The 18,750-nt window shown below is 37.4% G+C and overlaps 1 protein-coding gene across 6 annotated transcripts in view; it reads right to left on the bottom strand.

Annotated features, from left to right (window-relative positions):
* Positions 1 to 18,698, bottom strand: part of ZNF532 (zinc finger protein 532) — a 52,685-nt gene extending 33,987 nt beyond the window's left edge. Inside the window, exons 1-5 of one of the 6 annotated variants that reach the window (XM_085300188.1) lie at positions 18,275 to 18,625; positions 17,727 to 17,835; positions 15,912 to 15,994; positions 11,708 to 11,801; positions 894 to 3,256 (exon numbers count right to left, since the gene is read on the bottom strand). In XM_085300188.1, the coding sequence (XP_085156314.1) occupies positions 894 to 3,236 (2,343 nt within the window). In that variant the 5' untranslated portion in view covers positions 3,237 to 3,256; positions 11,708 to 11,801; positions 15,912 to 15,994; positions 17,727 to 17,835; positions 18,275 to 18,625. Of the gene's footprint in view, positions 1 to 893; positions 3,257 to 11,707; positions 11,802 to 15,911; positions 15,995 to 17,726; positions 17,836 to 18,274; positions 18,626 to 18,647 lie in introns of those variants that run through there. The other 5 variants (XM_085300189.1, XM_085300190.1, XM_085300192.1 and 2 more) reach the window with 5 other exon arrangements.
* Between the last annotated feature and the right edge of the window lie 52 nt (positions 18,699 to 18,750).

The raw sequence follows: 18,750 nt of genomic DNA, 5'->3' as shown, positions 1-18,750 counted from the left end.
TCCAACATCTAGCTCAACCACATGCTTTGAAATACACTAGAATCCCTTTTAATTGGCACACCCCAGTGGAAATCCAAGTATACCATTTAATTAATGATCTTAACTCTTATAAGATTATAAAATACATCGCACATTGATTAATATTCATTTTTATTGAAAGACGTGTTTCTTTCAGATTAGGCAACATACAAATGATTCTAAAATTCTTTATTGAAGTAAGTGAACTCATAAGCAATTTTAAGTAGAAGAGAAAACCAAAACAAATAAACAAATGGTCACACAGCAAGAAATGCATGCTAGTGAACACTACTTTTTACTTCTACTTAAGAAAGACCTGAAGAAAACAGCATACATATCCTTTCAACAGAATCTGTGTGCCATTTATTCATTGCCTGGAGTTCCTGTGGCTACAACAGAACTGTCTAGCTCATTTATGGTCCTATATAAAAATAATGAAAAYTGAAGTCAAAATCACTTCAAGTATCACCTAAAACTATCATTCAGATTAAATACGTGTGCAGTTAATGAGGGTGCCAATTAAGTGGATTCCACTGCGTATTTAAATTCCAAAGCACAGAACAAATCATTAAAAATTCTTAGTAGAGACCATTTAAATATTATAAAGTTCATCTCTAAGAGCTGATGTTCAATCTTAATTAAGAATATGCATCAGTGTAAATTTTAGACTTTAGGGCCTAAAAAAAWTCTAAGAAAACTTTAATTTAAAAAATATTGACATTAACTATGTAAGTGTTTGCAAGACTTTTTGTGATTTTAGTTTATATTTTTAATCATGGAGGTTCAGACAATTAACATCTATATGAAAGTAAAAACATCCGAAGTCCCCTAGGCTTATAGACGAAACATTGGAATTTAAACATATGATACTCTACTTGTCCACTTGTGTCTGCAGCCTGCTGGAAATGTGTAGCAAGAGATGTCTCATCTTGGAAAACTTCATTACACTCCAAACACTTTAGACTATGTCTACAAAGTTTCGAAGGATCTTCATCTAGCGGCATAGCTGGAATGATGGGTGTACTTGCTGGGGCTGATATTACTGTCCCAGTTATGCCAGACTGTATCTTTGTTACAGTATGTGTGCCARCTCCCACGGGGCTTTGAAGCATAGAGGATGTAGCAGTATTGCTCGAAGGAGATGCTATCATTTGATCTGCTGGGACTGGTTTTAAAATCAAGTGGGAACACTGCATTACAACTCCTTTTTCCTTGTGTCCACGAGCATGGGAAAGAAGACTGCACTTATTGTAGAAAACTAGATTCTTTGTACAATGATTACACGTCACTTCAATTCGTACACTCCTCCTGTCATAATGCTGGGTCAGGCTCTTCTCGAGAGCAAATGAGTCGCCACACTCCAAACACTTGTAACCTCGTGTTGGCAATGTTATGCCAGCATTGGCAGGGGGACTGAGGTTYGGGATGTAAACTGGGACAGGATTGACGCTACTCAGCACCTTATTGAATGCTTCCACTACAGAACTCTGTAGAGACGATACCACCTGGACTCGAGACACTTTTTTAGAAGGCTGAGTGGCTGCTGCAGAAATTATTGCCTGCTTTATTTGTTGCTGAGGTTTTGTTAGCACTTGGCGGAGTTCAGAGGTGGTTTGAGCACCTTGAGGCAGAAGATTAAGGTTGGCAAGATGGACTGTCTTTGGCACAAGTTTAGCACTGGCAAGGCTTGATGCTGGCACCACAACAGTCTGCTGCTGTATAGCATTGGCAGCTTTTATAATGGCGCTACTGGCACTCTGCACTGAAGCAGCTGATATTACAGTGGCTTTCACTGTAGTATTGTTAGCAAGCTTCAAATTAATAACTTGTGATCCTGCTGTTTTAACCGCTGAAACTGGGAGAAAGGCAGTAGCCACAGGTTTGATAGTGACCTGTTTTGGTGCAAGTTCTGCAGATGCAACTGCATTGGTGACAACTGCAGACTGGAGAGGARCTCTCGGAGGGGAGGAAAGAACAGCAGCAGAAGTTGGTGAGGACAGGAGAGATGTCATGGAAGTTACCATAGAAGCAGTCTGCTCTAGCTTTTTACCAGAGTCCAAATCAACTTCTGGTAACACTCTAGTAATAGTTCTCTTGATCTCCCCAGAAGAAGTCTTGATGGTTTTTATACGAACTTTAGGAATTGCTGGTGTTGACCCTGCAGGAGAAGATGGAGATCCTTTGCTACTGTTTTCACTTGATACACTCCTGGGACTATCAGGCTGTTTGACAGATGGTTTTTTAGCACCATCAATGAGATTCTGAGATTCAGGTGATTTTTCAATAGCCCGGGGACTTTCATTCATGTCTTTTGGTAATGGAGAAGATTCTCCAGAATTAGACTGTAAATCCTTACTGGTATCTGTAGCTGCCTTTTTAGCACTCAATGCTGCAATTGCAGCAATGCATGAAGAAAGCTTTGCTGATGACTTTGCTTTGGACTGTGAAATGCTAGCAAGATTTGTTTCACTTTTTTCAGCACTCAGTTTTCCATCAAGTACCCTGTTTTCAAGTAGCTTCTCAGAACTGTCYTTCAGCGATTTTTCCTCTACCTTTCGAGGTTTAAAAGGCTCATAGACACTTAAATTCACAGAGTTTGTCTCCGTCTCTCTTTTACCAACTTTATTTTTATCTATATTACTTGAAACTGGAATTCCAGATTTAATCAAGTTCTCTCCGYCAAGTGTCTTTAGTTTCTCATATTCCTGCTGAGATACAGATCCTGTCAAAACATTTGCTCTGAAATTTCCTCGCATCTCTTCTTTATCCGGAGGGTCGTCTACCTCAATTTTTTCATCATCATCAAATTCTTCAGCACTTGAGATTGGGCTAAACTGGTTGAAAGCTGAGTCTTTCAGGGTAGTCTCAGAAGCTGACCCATCGTCTTTAAGACACTTCCCTTCATCTTTACTGTAGCTATCAAGAGCTGATGATGTTAGAAAACCATTATGCAAGCCATTGCCTGTGGAATGGTGGCTATCCTTGTCCATTCCTTCAGCAGAATCAATAGTACGTACATTTTTCACAATAACACTCACACCAACATCAGATGAWGATGGTGCATGAGAATCTTCATCTGCATGAGCATTTTGTTTTATGTGGCTCTCATGATCATCATGTCCAGACTCAATAGCTGCTTTTGGATCTACCATATCTGGTATGTCAAAGGCTGCAAGAAGGTCATCAAAGTCTGGGGTCTTCATATCCCCCATGGTCATGTATTTGATCGTAAGCAAATCTGTAAAATAAGCAGAAAGTCATCATCTCAGTATTTAAAGCTCTAATACCTTACTTTCATACAACATAAACTTATGCAAAAAGGTGTTAGTGCGCTTTTCAATTCTAAAGTAACACTTTCAGAAACATACATTACAGAATAGCAGTTCAAGTGCCAGTATACAGTCAAATCACTACAGCAAGAGCTATAGTATCCACCAGCTTTCACAGGTTGTATCTACATTATTCCTGACAGAYGTCTCATCTGTTTTTGAAAACCTCCCATAATAGACTCTACAACCTCCAATATAATTTATTCCAGTCCTTCACAATTTCTGTCTGTGTTCTTTGTTGCATAATTTGAATCTTTCCTGGTGCTAGCTGAAYGAATGATATGTTGCTCTTACCTGTCCTCTTTGCAACAGCACTTTAAGCCAAGACCATTCAGTCTTCTGTTTTTTAGGTTAGGCAACACCAAACTCTTGKTTTTTCCTCACAGATAACATTTTCCACATCTTACTCTTTTCATCTTCCACTGGCCTCTATCATTTGCTCTTCCTCAATSCAATTCCAACCCCAAATATGTAACTCAAACTTAAACCTTACCAATGCCATGTGAAAAGGAAAACTAACCGTGAGCATACTTTTAGTTTATAAATCCCACTATGAGGTTTGCCTTTTCAACAGACACTTCAATAGCATGCAAAGGTGTGCTGCTGAATCCAGGTGAATCACTTGTAGGGATCTAAAAAAAAATCAGTTAGAGACAGCCCAGATAGACAGTTTTCAATTCTCTTTCATAAACATGCACAGATATGATTTGTACTGTTGCAACAGAGCTGATTTTAATGTATTCTGACTGTTCAGAAWTTTTAAGACCTAAGTCAGTGTTCAGTGTGAAAAGGTATTTAATCAGTTAAATTTTATTGTTAGAAATTACCCATTTAGGGAACATGCTGTCTGCTTTCCTGTTTTTGTATCAGTACTGAAGGACTGAAAAACATTCCTACTATATAGCTCAATGTTTTTTCTCCAGTATCACTTATCATAGGACGAGCCATCAGAGAACCAGTGTGACTATCTGCGACAGTGCTCTCCAAGCTCCAAAAATTAGTTCAGGTAATAGAGAAGCTACTACAACATATCCCATGGCAAAAGGTCTGTTGCAACATACTTGTCAACAGAAATACAATCCTATGGATTAGTATAAGTAGAACCCAACCCATTGTGTTCACCACGTAACATGGCAGCTGCCATCTTCTTATACCAAAGCATGATGATGAGCACACTTACCCACAATGCTAGAGACCTAGATTTTATTCTACCCTCTGCCTGAAGGATTTCAGGTTCCTGAGAGAGGGCCATAATTACAAAATTCTAATCTATATTCTAATAAATATGAYATGTCACTAGAACAAAGACAGGCAGTATCACTGTTGTTTAGACATGTTAAGATAATTAATTCACTTCTGGACCCACACTACCAGTAAGACAGAAATACTATCAGAAATTCAAAAAAACATAAAAAAAAATGAGAGCTTTGTGAACATAATAAATGTACCACCAACAAGAATCAAGACCTCAAAAGATACGCAGAAATGGCCAGGATCAACACATACGCATAGCTGAAGATTTTTTCATCTGTCTCTTGACCATGCCTGCCAATTTAGTTAACATAAAATGAATGTTCCAGACAGAATTTTTCTGTGTAAGGTTATATGCCTATATCCTCATATAAAACTCATTTTGCTAATGATATAAAGGCTCATTTTTTGACTAAACTTTATCTTTTCAACTTTGCAGTCACCCATCACAGTATAAAAAAATCTCCAGCTATCAAAAATAGAGGACACTATTTATAAGTTCACAACAACAATGGAAATGGTATTAATCACTCATACAGGTTATTGGTAAGATGCTGAGAATATTTCATCAGGCTGGTAAATTTCCTCAGAAGCGTTTTGTTTCAGGAGCAAGTGCCATTCTGTAAAGGCCACAGCTCACCATTCTTTCTCAAACGAGCTTACAGCATATGGGCAGGGAAAGAACAGTAAATGCAAGGTCACGATGCTTTATTTTTTGATGATGCTAGTTGGCTACGGAATGACGGCTGCTGTTGATTCTCAGTTCACCCAGATGAGTGGCATTTAATACTGTAGCTAACAAAGGCTGTCAATGGAAGGCAACACACGACCTGATGGTTCATTTCATTTACTGCCTCCTGAAAGATCCCAGTGGGTAGTTTTAAGAAACTATTTGTTTGATCCAAGAGCTTATACCACAAATACATAGTGCGTGCAGAAAGGAAATGGGCCATGAGGGTGAAAATGGAATCTTAYGAAGCAGTGATTTAGGATGTTCTTGTGTCCCATTTCAAATATCCCTCTCACACACATTATCCCTGACCAGTAAAACAGATGCATTAATATTTAGATCAAACTCACGAATTTGGTAAGAGTGAACAGATGCTTATCCAAGCAATATCAAAGTAAACAGAAATAAAACAACAAAAAAAGGAAGATTATGCACCTTCCCTGTCCAGATTCCAGGCTAAATTTAGGCTGTTCAAACAGCAGCAATGGCTACAATTGTGTTTCCATTTTGCTACATTAAAACCACTTTGTTTTTCTTTCACTTGAAACCACTCTCTTTACTATTTCAGGAAAAAAACTAACAGACTGAGTTCTAAAATGAGATAAATCAAAATCACGTGGAAAAAATCTAAACCAGTATGCAGCTACGCGTTTACTACAGATTTCTTATATAAAGCACAAAACACCAGTGCACACTGATACAGTTTGGCTATCAGTTTAGTTAGGTGTTTTTCTTCAAATGGTCAATGATTTAGGAAGTATTTGTATTACAAAAGACAACCCTCACTTAACTTTACGCATCTATCATATGGCTAGCTGCATCTCCATTCACCACAAGCTCTCTTTAAAGAAGTGTGAAARAAACAGGCTTTCATGTGGCCTATTTTAGAAATCTACTTCAGAATATGTCGAATTGCACATTACAACTGCCTATTTCTCCTTCTTTCTTAAAAAGTCTTGTAAAAAGCATCTAGCTCAGATGAAGATGTTTATCTATAGCCTTGGCAACATAACTTGGGATTTTGTGTCACTTAGAAATGCTGAAAGCCCAACTGATATCAAGAAGGAAAAAAGGGCAAGTATTCTGTCAAAAAAAGGTTTCTGAAGTCACTATGATGATAACCCCTATTACATWTGATTTACTAAAGCCCAGATGATGAAATCCACCTTTTTCACATGTTTAACTGAAATGCTGCATTTGAATTTATTATTGGTAAAGCTGGAAGTATTTTCCCACGAATATGATTAATCACTGAATGATTGTGAATGTTATCCACTGAATGGTGTACTTTCAGGCTCAGATCTCAGATTATTGCTTAACAGATAAATAATTTCAGAAGTTCACCTGCCATTCTGCTCCCTTAACTCCCTTGAGAATGAGCTGCAACTATGTGAATCTGAGCTCTTATAATTCCATCTTTGATGTAGTAAGTAATACATTTTCAGATTCAATCTCAAAAGCTTTTACAAATTGAACAGCGAAGAACAGAGAAGAAAAAAGTACATGGGAAAGACAAAAAAGAAGTCTATACTGGCATAAAWTTTTATCTATTTACATTTTTACATTTAGTCATGATTTCTTTCATGAAGCTTCAACAGAACATACAGGTTTGATACAGAAGTTACTGAGTGAGATTATTTGGCTCAAGTTTTGCAGAAAGTCAGAATAGCTAAACATAAAGGTCCCTTCTGGCCTTAAAAGCTATTAAGTTACCGATCTAAGACGAAAAGAAATAGGTCAACATTTCTGAAATGCAAAGATCTTTACATAATCTATGGATTAAAAACTGTAATAATCACTTGCCTTACAGCAGGAATGGTATTAGCAAAAAGAGAGAAAGAACTGAAACTCTTTACAGAACGTCTTCTTTTAATTGCCTACAAAACATGATAGGGAGCCCAAATGTACAGTCATAATTCTGTTACTGGGACACAAACTAGTTCATTTAAAACTGGCTTAGATATCTCTGTATCACAGTGTAATCAGCAACTGTAGTTTACACCTAACCCAGAGTGGCATGGCAGTACACTGGTTACCCTGAACACAGTTACCTACTGGGAATAACCTGCCGAGGAGAGCACTGCCACTCGAAGGCGGCGCGCCCGYTCACAAGGAGCCTATCCTTCGTACAGCTCTGGAAACGCACAGGCCTGCTGTTCGGTCCTCCTGCTTTTCAGTCTTGTAAAGACACTATAATAAGAGCTCTGCTCAAACACAGTGACAAACTCCTAAAAGAATAATATTTAAAGGTAAGAAAAGACATTTTGCTGGTTTGAAAAGGGGGAAGAAAGGGTTGCAAGTAAAACATTAAGCTACAATGAATATCAAAGATCAAAGCATTACTGGCTTTGGAGACAGTCTAGCAAAACAGTCAAGGATGCAGGATTATCTAAAACTAACAGACTGATTTTTATCCCTCATTTCCATGTGGATGCACAGCTTATCATACATAGAATGTGAAATAGGGAAATATACTGAATACACCACAAGGAAAACAATCTTAAAGATAAATGTCCAAAACGTCCCTTTTATGCCCCAGCTACGTTTTATTTACAACACAGATAACCAGAACCCCTGGTAACGTAACCCAGGCACCGGAACAATCCAGTATTGARGTAAGTTGCTACCTAGATTAGGGAAAAACACTGTGGATATTTCAGTAACAGCTCACTTCAAATTACARTTTCAATACTATACTTCTAAATTACTGTGCAAAGATTGTCTGCTGAGTTACAAGTTATTAGTTAACATCCTTGGAAATTTAAATGTTTACAAATAGTAAGAAAAATCACATACATAATATGAATGTTACACAGGAAATTCTTCTAAAAATTAAATGGAAAAGATTCTAGAGACCAATCTATATCAAATCCACATAAAATCACACAAACAAAACCTTAATTGACAGAGTTTTTCACAAATCAATACACTAACTGCACTTCAACTTTAAGTCTGCCAACAGGARTCTACAGTTATTATACACATTCTAGAAGAACTATAAAATACTCCCAGTCTAACACTTCCTCCAATTACATATATTAGTGTGTTACACTCATCAACAGCAATGAATTAAGTAAAGGCCACTTACATAGTACTTCACCTAAATCTTTAGGACTGCAACTCTGCATAACAGAGAAGATACATTTGTGCTTTACCAAGTAACTCAGTTAATGCTAATTCCACAGTAGAAAAATAGCTTAACAGAATCGAGAAGTCTGCAATTTGAGGTAAGAGCACAAATTTCTTCATAGAGTGCACACACTGCATAAAGTTGCCATCGTCAAGCTGTACATAGAACAACTCCCATGCTCTAGCACAGTGTGAGAGTGGAATGGTTTCTCTTACATGGGGYACCCAGGAATACTACTCCCCTTATGAGGAACTTCTTCAAACTTCTAAAATAATCCAAGTTAAACAAGAAGAGACTAAGAAGTGGCCAGTCTTGTCAAAAAAGTAAACAAAGTTGCAGCCTGGGTATTYTATTCAACTCTTTTTCTCTTTTCTAGACTATCTTTTAGATTCAGTATATATACTATGTTTCCACCGCATCTGCCAGGACTCGGAAGCCATATTCCTCCCTTTTTTCTCCAGATACCATTCAATAACCCTTGGAGATAGAACTCTTATCTTTCATCGAAGATTAAAATCAACCAGAGCCTTGGCTGCCAGACACGGTGCTAGCTATTCCTTCCGTGGGCCAACACGAAGCCTGTAAGTAGTTCAAAAAAGGAAATGAGGCAACTTCCTGGTTCACTAGGAAATTGTGAATTTCCAGAAACTGGAACTTGAGAACTGCTTTCAGAACTGCTGAAAGCAAAAATCGTTGTTTCCAAAGAGACAAACACAGCTGTGAAAAACCTAGTATCAGAGGACTGCCATTAAAATGGGTACATTTTATTGTTAACGGCTTTTAAGTGCACTTAACAAGGGAAGATTATCTTCAGATTTATTCTAAGATAGTTTGCAATGTGTGTAACATTCCTCAGAATAAACAAAGAAAATTTATGAAACAAGCAGTAAAAATTCCATCTCTTCAAACATCTTTTTATGAAATGTTATTTTTTAATTTTTAGTTAAGAAACTAAAGACTGCTGCTTTTTCTACATAAAAGAAACCAAACTCATCTCAGAGTGGGGTACTGCTAACTTGAAGCATGTATTATGAAGCATACTGCCTGGACTTGACCATAAATTAAACATCTCTAATTTGGAGGATACTAATATGGAGAGTCAGTTCTTAGATTTATTGAATTCACTTGTTCAAAGTATTATTTCATTTTTCAGACAACATAGTCTCACTTTATACGACACCTCTTATTTCCTGTGGATTAGCTCCATTTCCTTTTTCTCTGTCTGGCTGTTTACTCATGTTTACTGAAAAAATGTCCTGGGAATAGCTATCATTTTTGTCTTAARATTACATCTTTCAGGATGCTTGAAATACTTTAAAAAAGTTGAAAAAAATCAGTTTCTTTAAAAATTCAGRTATTATTTTGCTTACTGATTACTCAATGACAGTAGGAAGAAAAAAAAAAGAAAAATTCCTGGATATGACCARTAGAAACTATACAGCTAGAGAACCAAGCAATGTGAAGAACAACACTTCYGGGTTGTTCTTCTTGATGGTGGCTGATAGGACTTCTGGTAAATCTAACAGTGAATCTTACAGACTCACYATAGTGGATTCTGAAATGTCTATGGATATAATTAAGGATTTCTATTCATCTCTTTGGCGATAAAGTTCATCTTTACATGCATATCAGTATCTTATTAAAAYGTAAGGTCTGAAATAAATTCTGAAAGAGAAATTAAGATTGCTGTTTTTCTGTTCAAAGTTCTACATTTTTCTTTCTTTGGAAACACATCTCCTGAAGTGAGTGCTTCCTATAAAGAGCATGAAGAGGATGAGCCAGGTTTCAGCCAAAGAAGATAGCACTTTATTGTTCCACTGCCTTATTTTCCTAGTTGCCCTTTTTACTCCAGTTCATCTGATAATACATTCCAGTGAATTATTCACTTGGATAATTATGTCAAAACAGGAACCAGTTCCAGAGAACTCTCTAGTGACACTGGAAGAAGCAAGCAGGACAAGAATTTTTTGCTATATCCATGAAAAATAGTTTTGCTATACCCATGAAAATCCCTTTTAAATCTTTCGGGGCCTTCATACCGTGGCTGTTAGATGGAAAGTCTAAGGATGTATTCAAAAGTTTTAAAAGGCTGACATKCAGAAAGATGGAATAAAGTCTGCAAAACAGAGTACATCCAGAAGCGCCTCCCTATTAACAGAGATTCCAGAGACCATTTTGAAATACTACYTTCTTACATAGATTGTTTGCTTAGATGAGAAGAAGGCTCAAATACGTACTGACATTAAGTAGCAACTGAAGAAACATCAGTGCTTAGAAGCAGCTACTTGCTTCTGAACAATTAATGGAATACTGTTTTGTTTTAGTAAAGGAAATTTTTGTCACTCCTCCTCAGGCCCTGTATGTGTACTGGTTCCAGGCGGAAGGACTCTAGCCATATGAGAAAAAAAAAACAAACAAAACGACTCTTTCACAGACTCTATCAAGGGGAAAGAAAAAAAGCCACAGAAGAAAATGTTTTTCCTATCTTTTCAAATATGATTCATCTTGTAGCTTGGGCTTTAAAACTGCTGCAGATGGGGCACATTATTCCCACAAGAAAGACCAAGTCGCTTATAAATTGCTGTTGAAATTAAAAGGCACTTTTTGATGTAAAGCAATCTGTAAAGTACTCAGACTCTTTCTAAGAAGTGCAACAGCTGACTGAAGACAAGAACAGAATGGTCTGGCAACTCCCAGACAGGTTATAGCTCGAAACTGGTAGCTCAAAAGTCTGATTTCATCTGTCAGGTATAAGACCAGCTTCAAGTTCTCCAGACCCAGTAACAACAGATAATCCTTTCTTTCCAGCATTTTGCCAATGAACCTTCTCTATGCCTAGAGGTTTCTAACAACCTTTTCTTGATCCTAAGCATGGCCTTGCATGCTCAATTTTTACTCCTTTATTTCATCATTTGCTTTCAAAAAACTGACCACTCTTTCCTCCTAGAAACTCATACTCCTGCCCGTCGAAATCTCTATTCCTCAATCACAAGTCTGGTAATACTTTAACTGTCTTTACTGGCTCCCCCCTTTTCTGCTGTACTAAAGTTCAACTTCCTAACTTTCACCTCCAAATCCCACCTGTTCTTGTTCAAATAACTACTCAAAGCAAGCTTCTTTCAGCAGCAAGTCTATTATTTAAGGAAACAGGAAAAGAAATCAACACATAAATTTGCACCTACCAATGGAATTTGCATTGCTGTGACTACAGACCTTTATCTTCTGTAAACCCTTCCTAAGGTTTCTTACCTCAAATGGTATTATATACTGTTGTAGACTTCATTTTTTAGGACAGAGTTCATTTCTTTCTATTCGTTCTCTTAAGATTAGCATCCTTTTGGTACTGTAAGAAGAACAGCATTGAGACAACATTTTTCAATTTCTGGCATGGCTATACATAACAATACTAYTGTCAGACTGGTATAAATTCCCAGGTAGATATTCCATTCCAGAATAAAATTCTGATAATCTGGTATAATTATTCTGCTTCAAAACACAGGTAATTACACCGAATTTACATCACGTTCAGTCTGGAACAAAATACCTATGCAAGAAGTAATAGGGTATATTTTTTTATTTAATTTCTGTATTGTTATGCCAAGAAATTTTATCATGTAGAGAACACTGAAGTATCTCAATCAGAATGACAGTAATATATCCTAACATTAGCCAAATATTAGCCTAAAACACAGCTTATAAGCAGTTTATTATTCAACATATATAAGTAATGATGACTGAYTAACACTTCTCATTATTTACTTTGAAAGCTAAGTATCTGAAAGAGGCAAAAGCAGTATGCTAGTTAGTTCAACCACCAAAACTTCTCCAGGAAATGAGAACCACATCTCAAACCATGACTCAGTGTGGTTTGAAATACTCYGTAGGCAAGGAGGATATGCAAGAGGCCACTTTAACCACAGTCACCAGTGCCTATCATACTCACATAAATACAGGCTCCTCTTGGCTTATCAAAGATACCACAATCTGTTACTGTTGAAAAAAACAGAAACATGCCCGGTTCCAGACAYATAGCTTTCACAACAGGCAGTATTTTGATTTCTTAGGATAAAGGTCTTATTTACCATCCATCGTATCAATAAAGTCATGCCAGTCCTTAGATTTTTACACATTTTTGTGAAGTACTTGGGTGTTCTTCAGTTTAAAATCATAGTGAAGAATCCGATAYTTCAACACTGTACACAGTGTTTAACTTAAAACAGACAAATAAACAAAAACCAAGAACCAAATTTGTCTCTATGTACTAATTTCAATAACCTGAATTTGTGTCTCTGGTTTTCAAAGAGAACATTACATCAATTTTCTTCCCTCTTCACTGTTCCACAGAAAACATAGGAAGGAAAGTAYTAAACAATCTTTAAAATATATATATACATATATATACACACACACATACATACACCCCCCCATAYATATGTATTAGCTTACATATATATATTAGCATACTATATGTATATATTAGGTTTTTTTCTTTTACGATGAATGATAAGGAAAGTATTCAATGCAATAATCCTACTGTTGACAGCTTTGGAATAATTTCAAGATTTATTCTTTACTGCCCCCCCCCGAACTTTTCAACAAACATTCTGCTGAATTTCCTGTCCATCAAATCACTAAAAAAATAGTTGAAGTTRACAGGGACCTCTGGAGATCATCTAGTCCAACATCTCTGCACAAAGCAGGTTCAAATAGAGCAGGTTGTTCAGGACATGGAAGAGCTGGGTTTCTAGTACTTCCAGAGATGGAAATAAAATTAAATTAAGCATTTTGGGTTTCAGCGTAAGTTATTTCCATTGGCTTAGACAAATGAAGATGCTACCATACAGTACCAAAAACCTGAATCTAGAAGTAGACAGCACAAACCAGTATATTACAATACTTTTCTTCTTCTGAGACTAAAGTTATCGGTATGCAGGTAGGTGCTAAATGAAACAGCTTTAGAACATTTCCACATTCTCCTGTGTTTTTAACCACAAAAACAGTGAACAACTAGAGATACCTGGTCTAAAGTAAAGCTCAGAACACATTTGACTGGGGTCTACTTCTAAGCTAGCTATAGAATTAACATGCTATAAACAAATCTGGATGCCTTACAGAGGAAAAGCCCTAAAACGTAAATTTTTCTCAACAGTTAATCTAAAATAGTATTGTTAGTTATTACAAACAAAAGACGGTATGAATTTTAAATAATTGCTACAGTATTTATGAAATGATAAAACTTGATTGAACAAACTCATTCCTTCCATTCTGCTWTTATTTGTCTAGTTCTAGGATACTACAGAACCTTGTTGACCCACATACTGGCTGCCAGATTTGTCTGTTCTCAGCATTCATTATTTTAAAACAAGTAATAAAACCACCAAATCACGGCATTACCAAGCGTATTCTATTGATTTGAAGAAAAGTGCAGTTTGGTTGCTATTATCTACAATCTTTTAAACTTTTCAGTACTGAGGTGGATTTTTAAAAAATTTTAGAAGTTCAAAATCACATACTATGAAAGCAGTTGTAGCAACTTATGTTTGGAATGGCAGAAGATGAAGTCACGTAAATATCACAAAGATTAAGTCATGGAAACATCTCAAAGATATTGTATTGCATATGCATAGGGTTCATGGCGTGTTGCTATAATCTGGCACAGAAGCTCACCTAGAGCACATTGAGTAGGCATGTAACCTTTTTCCAAGTGAACAAAATAATCTGGGAGTCCCCAGAGGTTGTAAGGGTGATATCTACTTCCACACATAGAACGCAGATGGAGCTGCAGACTGATGTTTGCAAATTTACTTTTCCCAGTTTCCAGTTCCTACGTGCAAAACTTTTTCCAATCAATCTGCTTGTGGATTCAAGTTTTGAGCCTCAGAACTGTAACAATCTCTGCAGAGAATTCTCTTTAACGTGTCTTTAATGTGAGGTATGGCAAAGTGGTATTTGTGTTTATTGCTTTAGCTGAGTTTTGCAATTACGGATTATCAAGCCGTATCAAGCCAACAAATAAGATATTCATCTCCGAAAGAAGCTGGTTTTCAATTGTAAGTTACTACAGCTTTCAAAAAAAAAATCAATTCCTGTAACAGATTGTAAGAGAGCAGATAGCTGCTGTTGTTCTTTCTTCCTACTATATCCTGCATCTGGTAATAGACCTTACATTATCTGTCCTGTTAAAAACCTAGCCTTTTTTCCTTGCAATAGGTACTATTAAGCWAAGACATTTAGTGAGAGGTTTTGTTTTCTTAAGCAAATTTCCACCAGGAATTTTCCACCACAGCAATAAAATCATTTGTAATTTATGGCTGCTTAGAAGGCTGATCTTGTTATCTAACTCTTTCTTAAATTTGAAAAAAAAAAATGGTCTTTTTTTTTGGGGGGGGGGGAGTGGGGGGAAACAGCCATCTCAAGTTCTTTGGGGAGAACAGCACAGAGGACAAAGAGAAAGAAGAGAGATATTTTCATCTCTGTCCATTTCCTCTTCTCATACCACTGCTGAACTACCTCCAGTCCATTTTAAAGAGCACCAGATCCAACTGGTTCAAAGTTCGCTATTACCAACCTCTGCCTGGCAGGAAGAAAGAGGGTATTTCAGCACAGAGGTAGGGTATCTCCTTTTCCACACCATACGGAGCTGAGCAGACCACCTCTATCTACAGCTGGCCAACGGAAAACTGCCTACATTTGCCAGGAGACCCAGTTAAAGTTTTGGGCCTAGCAGTTTCCTAAATTTCTCTTAAAATGAGGATGAATTCATGAAGCAGGTAAAACCCCAAACCACTCTTTTTGCATGCTAATTAGGAATGGATTATAAAAATGGCTTTCCTAGTTTTTTATATTTTTTATATGTAAAATTGCCTGGGACAGTAACATGCGAATGACTCAGATGTACTGCAGTAATGAATAGGACACTAAGATTCCCGATTAAATGCAAATTTGAATCACATTCTAAACAACTCTTTCTTCCTATTTCCTCTACTCAGGTTAATATATTCTTTTTCAAAAGTGAATGGCAATTCTTGCTTGAAAATAGCATGAAGCAGCTGCAGACAATCTCAGTGAGAGCACTCCAAGTCAGGCAGGGCCTGCCTGTGCAGCTCTAGCAACAAACAGGCCCCAAAACAGTAGGCCTGTTTCAACATTTTTTTTTACATTCACTCCCAGGAATTAGAATGCATGTTTATACTGTATCATACACTCATACTTCTGAGGAAAATAAACCTACTTATTTCACTCAAAAACAACTTCGAACTTTGACAAATCATTACTTTCAAGATCAAATACCCGAGACAAGCCTCAATGCAAGATGAGATCATCATTACTGACACACAGGACCAACCCTCCAACAATTAGCATCATTTTCCGTTGGAAAGCTGGCCTATGTGCAAAATCAAAATCTGGTAAAGAGAGTTCATGAATATTATTAATCTAAAAAAATAAAACTCACCAAGAATACTGCAGACTCCAGCATCTATTCAGGTTTCTCATCTTACAGCCTAAAAAATCCCTGCAAATGCAAAACCTCCTGTGCTAAAAATAAAAAAAACATAGTACGGATCTTGTTCCAAAATCCAAATCAAACAGATACACTGAATTTTGTGACAATTCAAGTACTTACAATTTTAAAGCAGCCTACTATTCTGGTAGAGGAAAAAAATTCTAAAAGGTGCTCTCACGTAACATATGTTTTTTAGCTGACACTTGGAAAAGAGCAAGCAGCAGTAATAGACACTATTCCTATTATGCACCATAAATTCATGTTTGCAAGCATAATTCTGCTACAGATGTCTACAGTCAAATACAGAACCTCTGCATTCAAATTACGAAAAATATGAACAGAAATAAGCACAGTGATCTGCTAGACATTTTGCTCCACCATGCATCTTATTTACTGCCCTATGAAATCTGAGAAACAATACATTCTATCTACATTAAAAACTACACAAACACATTTTCAGGCTAAACGTTAGCATGCTACTTTCACTCGGCTACAATTCATTTCTAAATGCCTTATGTAATCTACTGCAGTCAGAAATAAAAAGGTTCTATTTGTCACTCTTTGATGCAGAAGCCCTACCTAACATCAGCTACCAACTTACCAAATATCCACAATCTCTCAAGGCTTTTAATGCTGTCTACTTTATTTTCCTGAACACAGAGGAAAAGACCCTCACTGCACACTAGACTAAAACATTTTCAATGTTTTTCCTCCATATTTATCTTGATTGTAGACTACCAAAACAGCTAGCAGCCAGGACTGGTTAGACTGTTTAAAATCATACTGGATAAGATTCTAGAGTTGCTGATTTCCTGTTATAGGAAGTAACAGTTCTAGCAAAAGAATCCCCAAGGCAAAATGTTTAGTGTTCCAATGTGTAAGCTCTAACAGCCTTTGTTCTTCCCTTTGCTATATTCATTACTGCTTTCTTCTCTCTGCCCCTCTCCCTCTCCCTGAATCCTCCAGCTTTCAGTATAAGATGCAAATGCCAGCTCAAATCTAAGTACACATTTATTTTTTAGATGAAGGAAAAAAAAAATACTATCCATTATCCATTGCTGTGAAGCTTTGAGTTAAAAGTAGTCATCCCTCAGGAGCTGATGCACTGCCCATCCGGTTTCCTATTCTTATTTCATTACAGCACAATATTATAATTCATGCCACTAATAATTCACTGGAGCTCCATCAAACCTCTAAAACACATCTTTCCACTTGGCTGCAAAATCCTCCCTGGGTTAAAACAGTTTAAGAAACTCCATCCACACAATTTATTTCATATATTTTCATATATTTTTCTATGTAGGCTATATTAAGTACGTGTTTAACAATGAAGACCTTAATTCAGAAATAAGCATCAGGTTATTTAGACATGGCCGAACAATCAACCTTTAAACAATTAGACAGCAAATTCTGAATGTGTAATGCTGTAATGCAACACAAAACAGTTCACTGCCATGTGGTCCACAATTTATGATTGTCACTCAGAGGCCTATTCTTTATGACTACATTGTGATAAAAATGTATATCCGGATGTGTGATATTTAAATAAAGACACTGTATTTAGCCAAGATAACAATAAGTCTTTACAAATAATAGCTTTAATCCTATTAAACCTGGAGGAGGTTAATAGTATTTCTTTACTAACATCTAAACCATTGTCTCTTTACTAACGTGCCAAGTGTGCAATCAGGAGCCAGATTTACTTTTCACATAAATGTACTTTCATGCTATTGTTATATTCATACCCAAAACATCATGTCTCACCTTGTGAACCTTGACCTTTGAAAGATATTTTAGCCAATGCTCAGTTACTGCCACAGATGCATTACCTCTGCAAATATGAAAGGGTTAAAGGCAGCCCCAATCAATAGGCCTACAAGGAAAAAAAAARGGAAAAAAGAAGAGTATGCCTTACAGCATCTTTGCAATGCTTTTATGCACAATTCTGCAACAATACTGTTTCCTCTTGGCCTTTCAGAAACACACAGACACCCCCCCCCTTAACGTCTCCTAAAGAAGAAAACCACAAGACAGCACCCTGCAAATAAAACAGCATGCAAAGCAGCATTCTTCAGTCACAAACATAACTACAATTACAAATCAWTCAATCAATTTTATTTAGTTTAGTTTAAAATAGACTGCATAACCAGTGTCCCACCCTTGCAAAGCAAAAATATTTTAATAAGGGTCATAAATCTCAGCTCTTGCCCATTCCTTAAGCATAAAAAGGCATGAAAAGCCAAAGTAATCTCAGTTACTGCAAATATGTACATTCACATACAGAATCCTTTATGACTACATTAGCCACATACCAGTGCTGTGTGTCTAAAGTGTGCATTCACATACTGTTTTGGGCTGGTATCTGTCTGCAAGCTCCTCTGCTTTTGGCTGCCATGGAGGGAGGAAGCTATCCCCGTGCAGCAGCTCAGTGACTGCATTGTGCTCGGAGCTGATCTGCCTCAAACCGGTTCCAGCCGGTTCTGGTCACCCTACATAAAAAGCTATGGCAACCCTCGCTGAGTTGCCAACAAGTCCCTGAAAGCCGCCGGGGCCGCTTCTCCTGCTGCCGTGGCCGTGGGGCGCGTGGCGCTGGCGCCGTCCCCGCGCCCGTCCCCGCCGGCAGCGCGCCCCACGGCGCCCGGCTCCGTCCCGCGCTCACGCACTCCCTTCTCCTCCCCCACTTACCTCCCACAACCTGGCGGGGAGCTGGGAGTGTGTGCCTGCGTGTCTGTAGCTAACAAAGAGACCGCAATAAAAATCCTCACAGGATCTGCCTCGCTCGCGCGGC

The sequence above is a fragment of the Rhea americana genome, unplaced genomic scaffold, assembly GCF_003343005.1.
Source record: "Rhea americana isolate MKP2758 unplaced genomic scaffold, rheAme1 scaffold_161, whole genome shotgun sequence".
Taxonomy (NCBI): domain Eukaryota; kingdom Metazoa; phylum Chordata; class Aves; order Rheiformes; family Rheidae; genus Rhea; species Rhea americana.
This window is presented reverse-complemented; position numbering and strand designations above follow the sequence as displayed.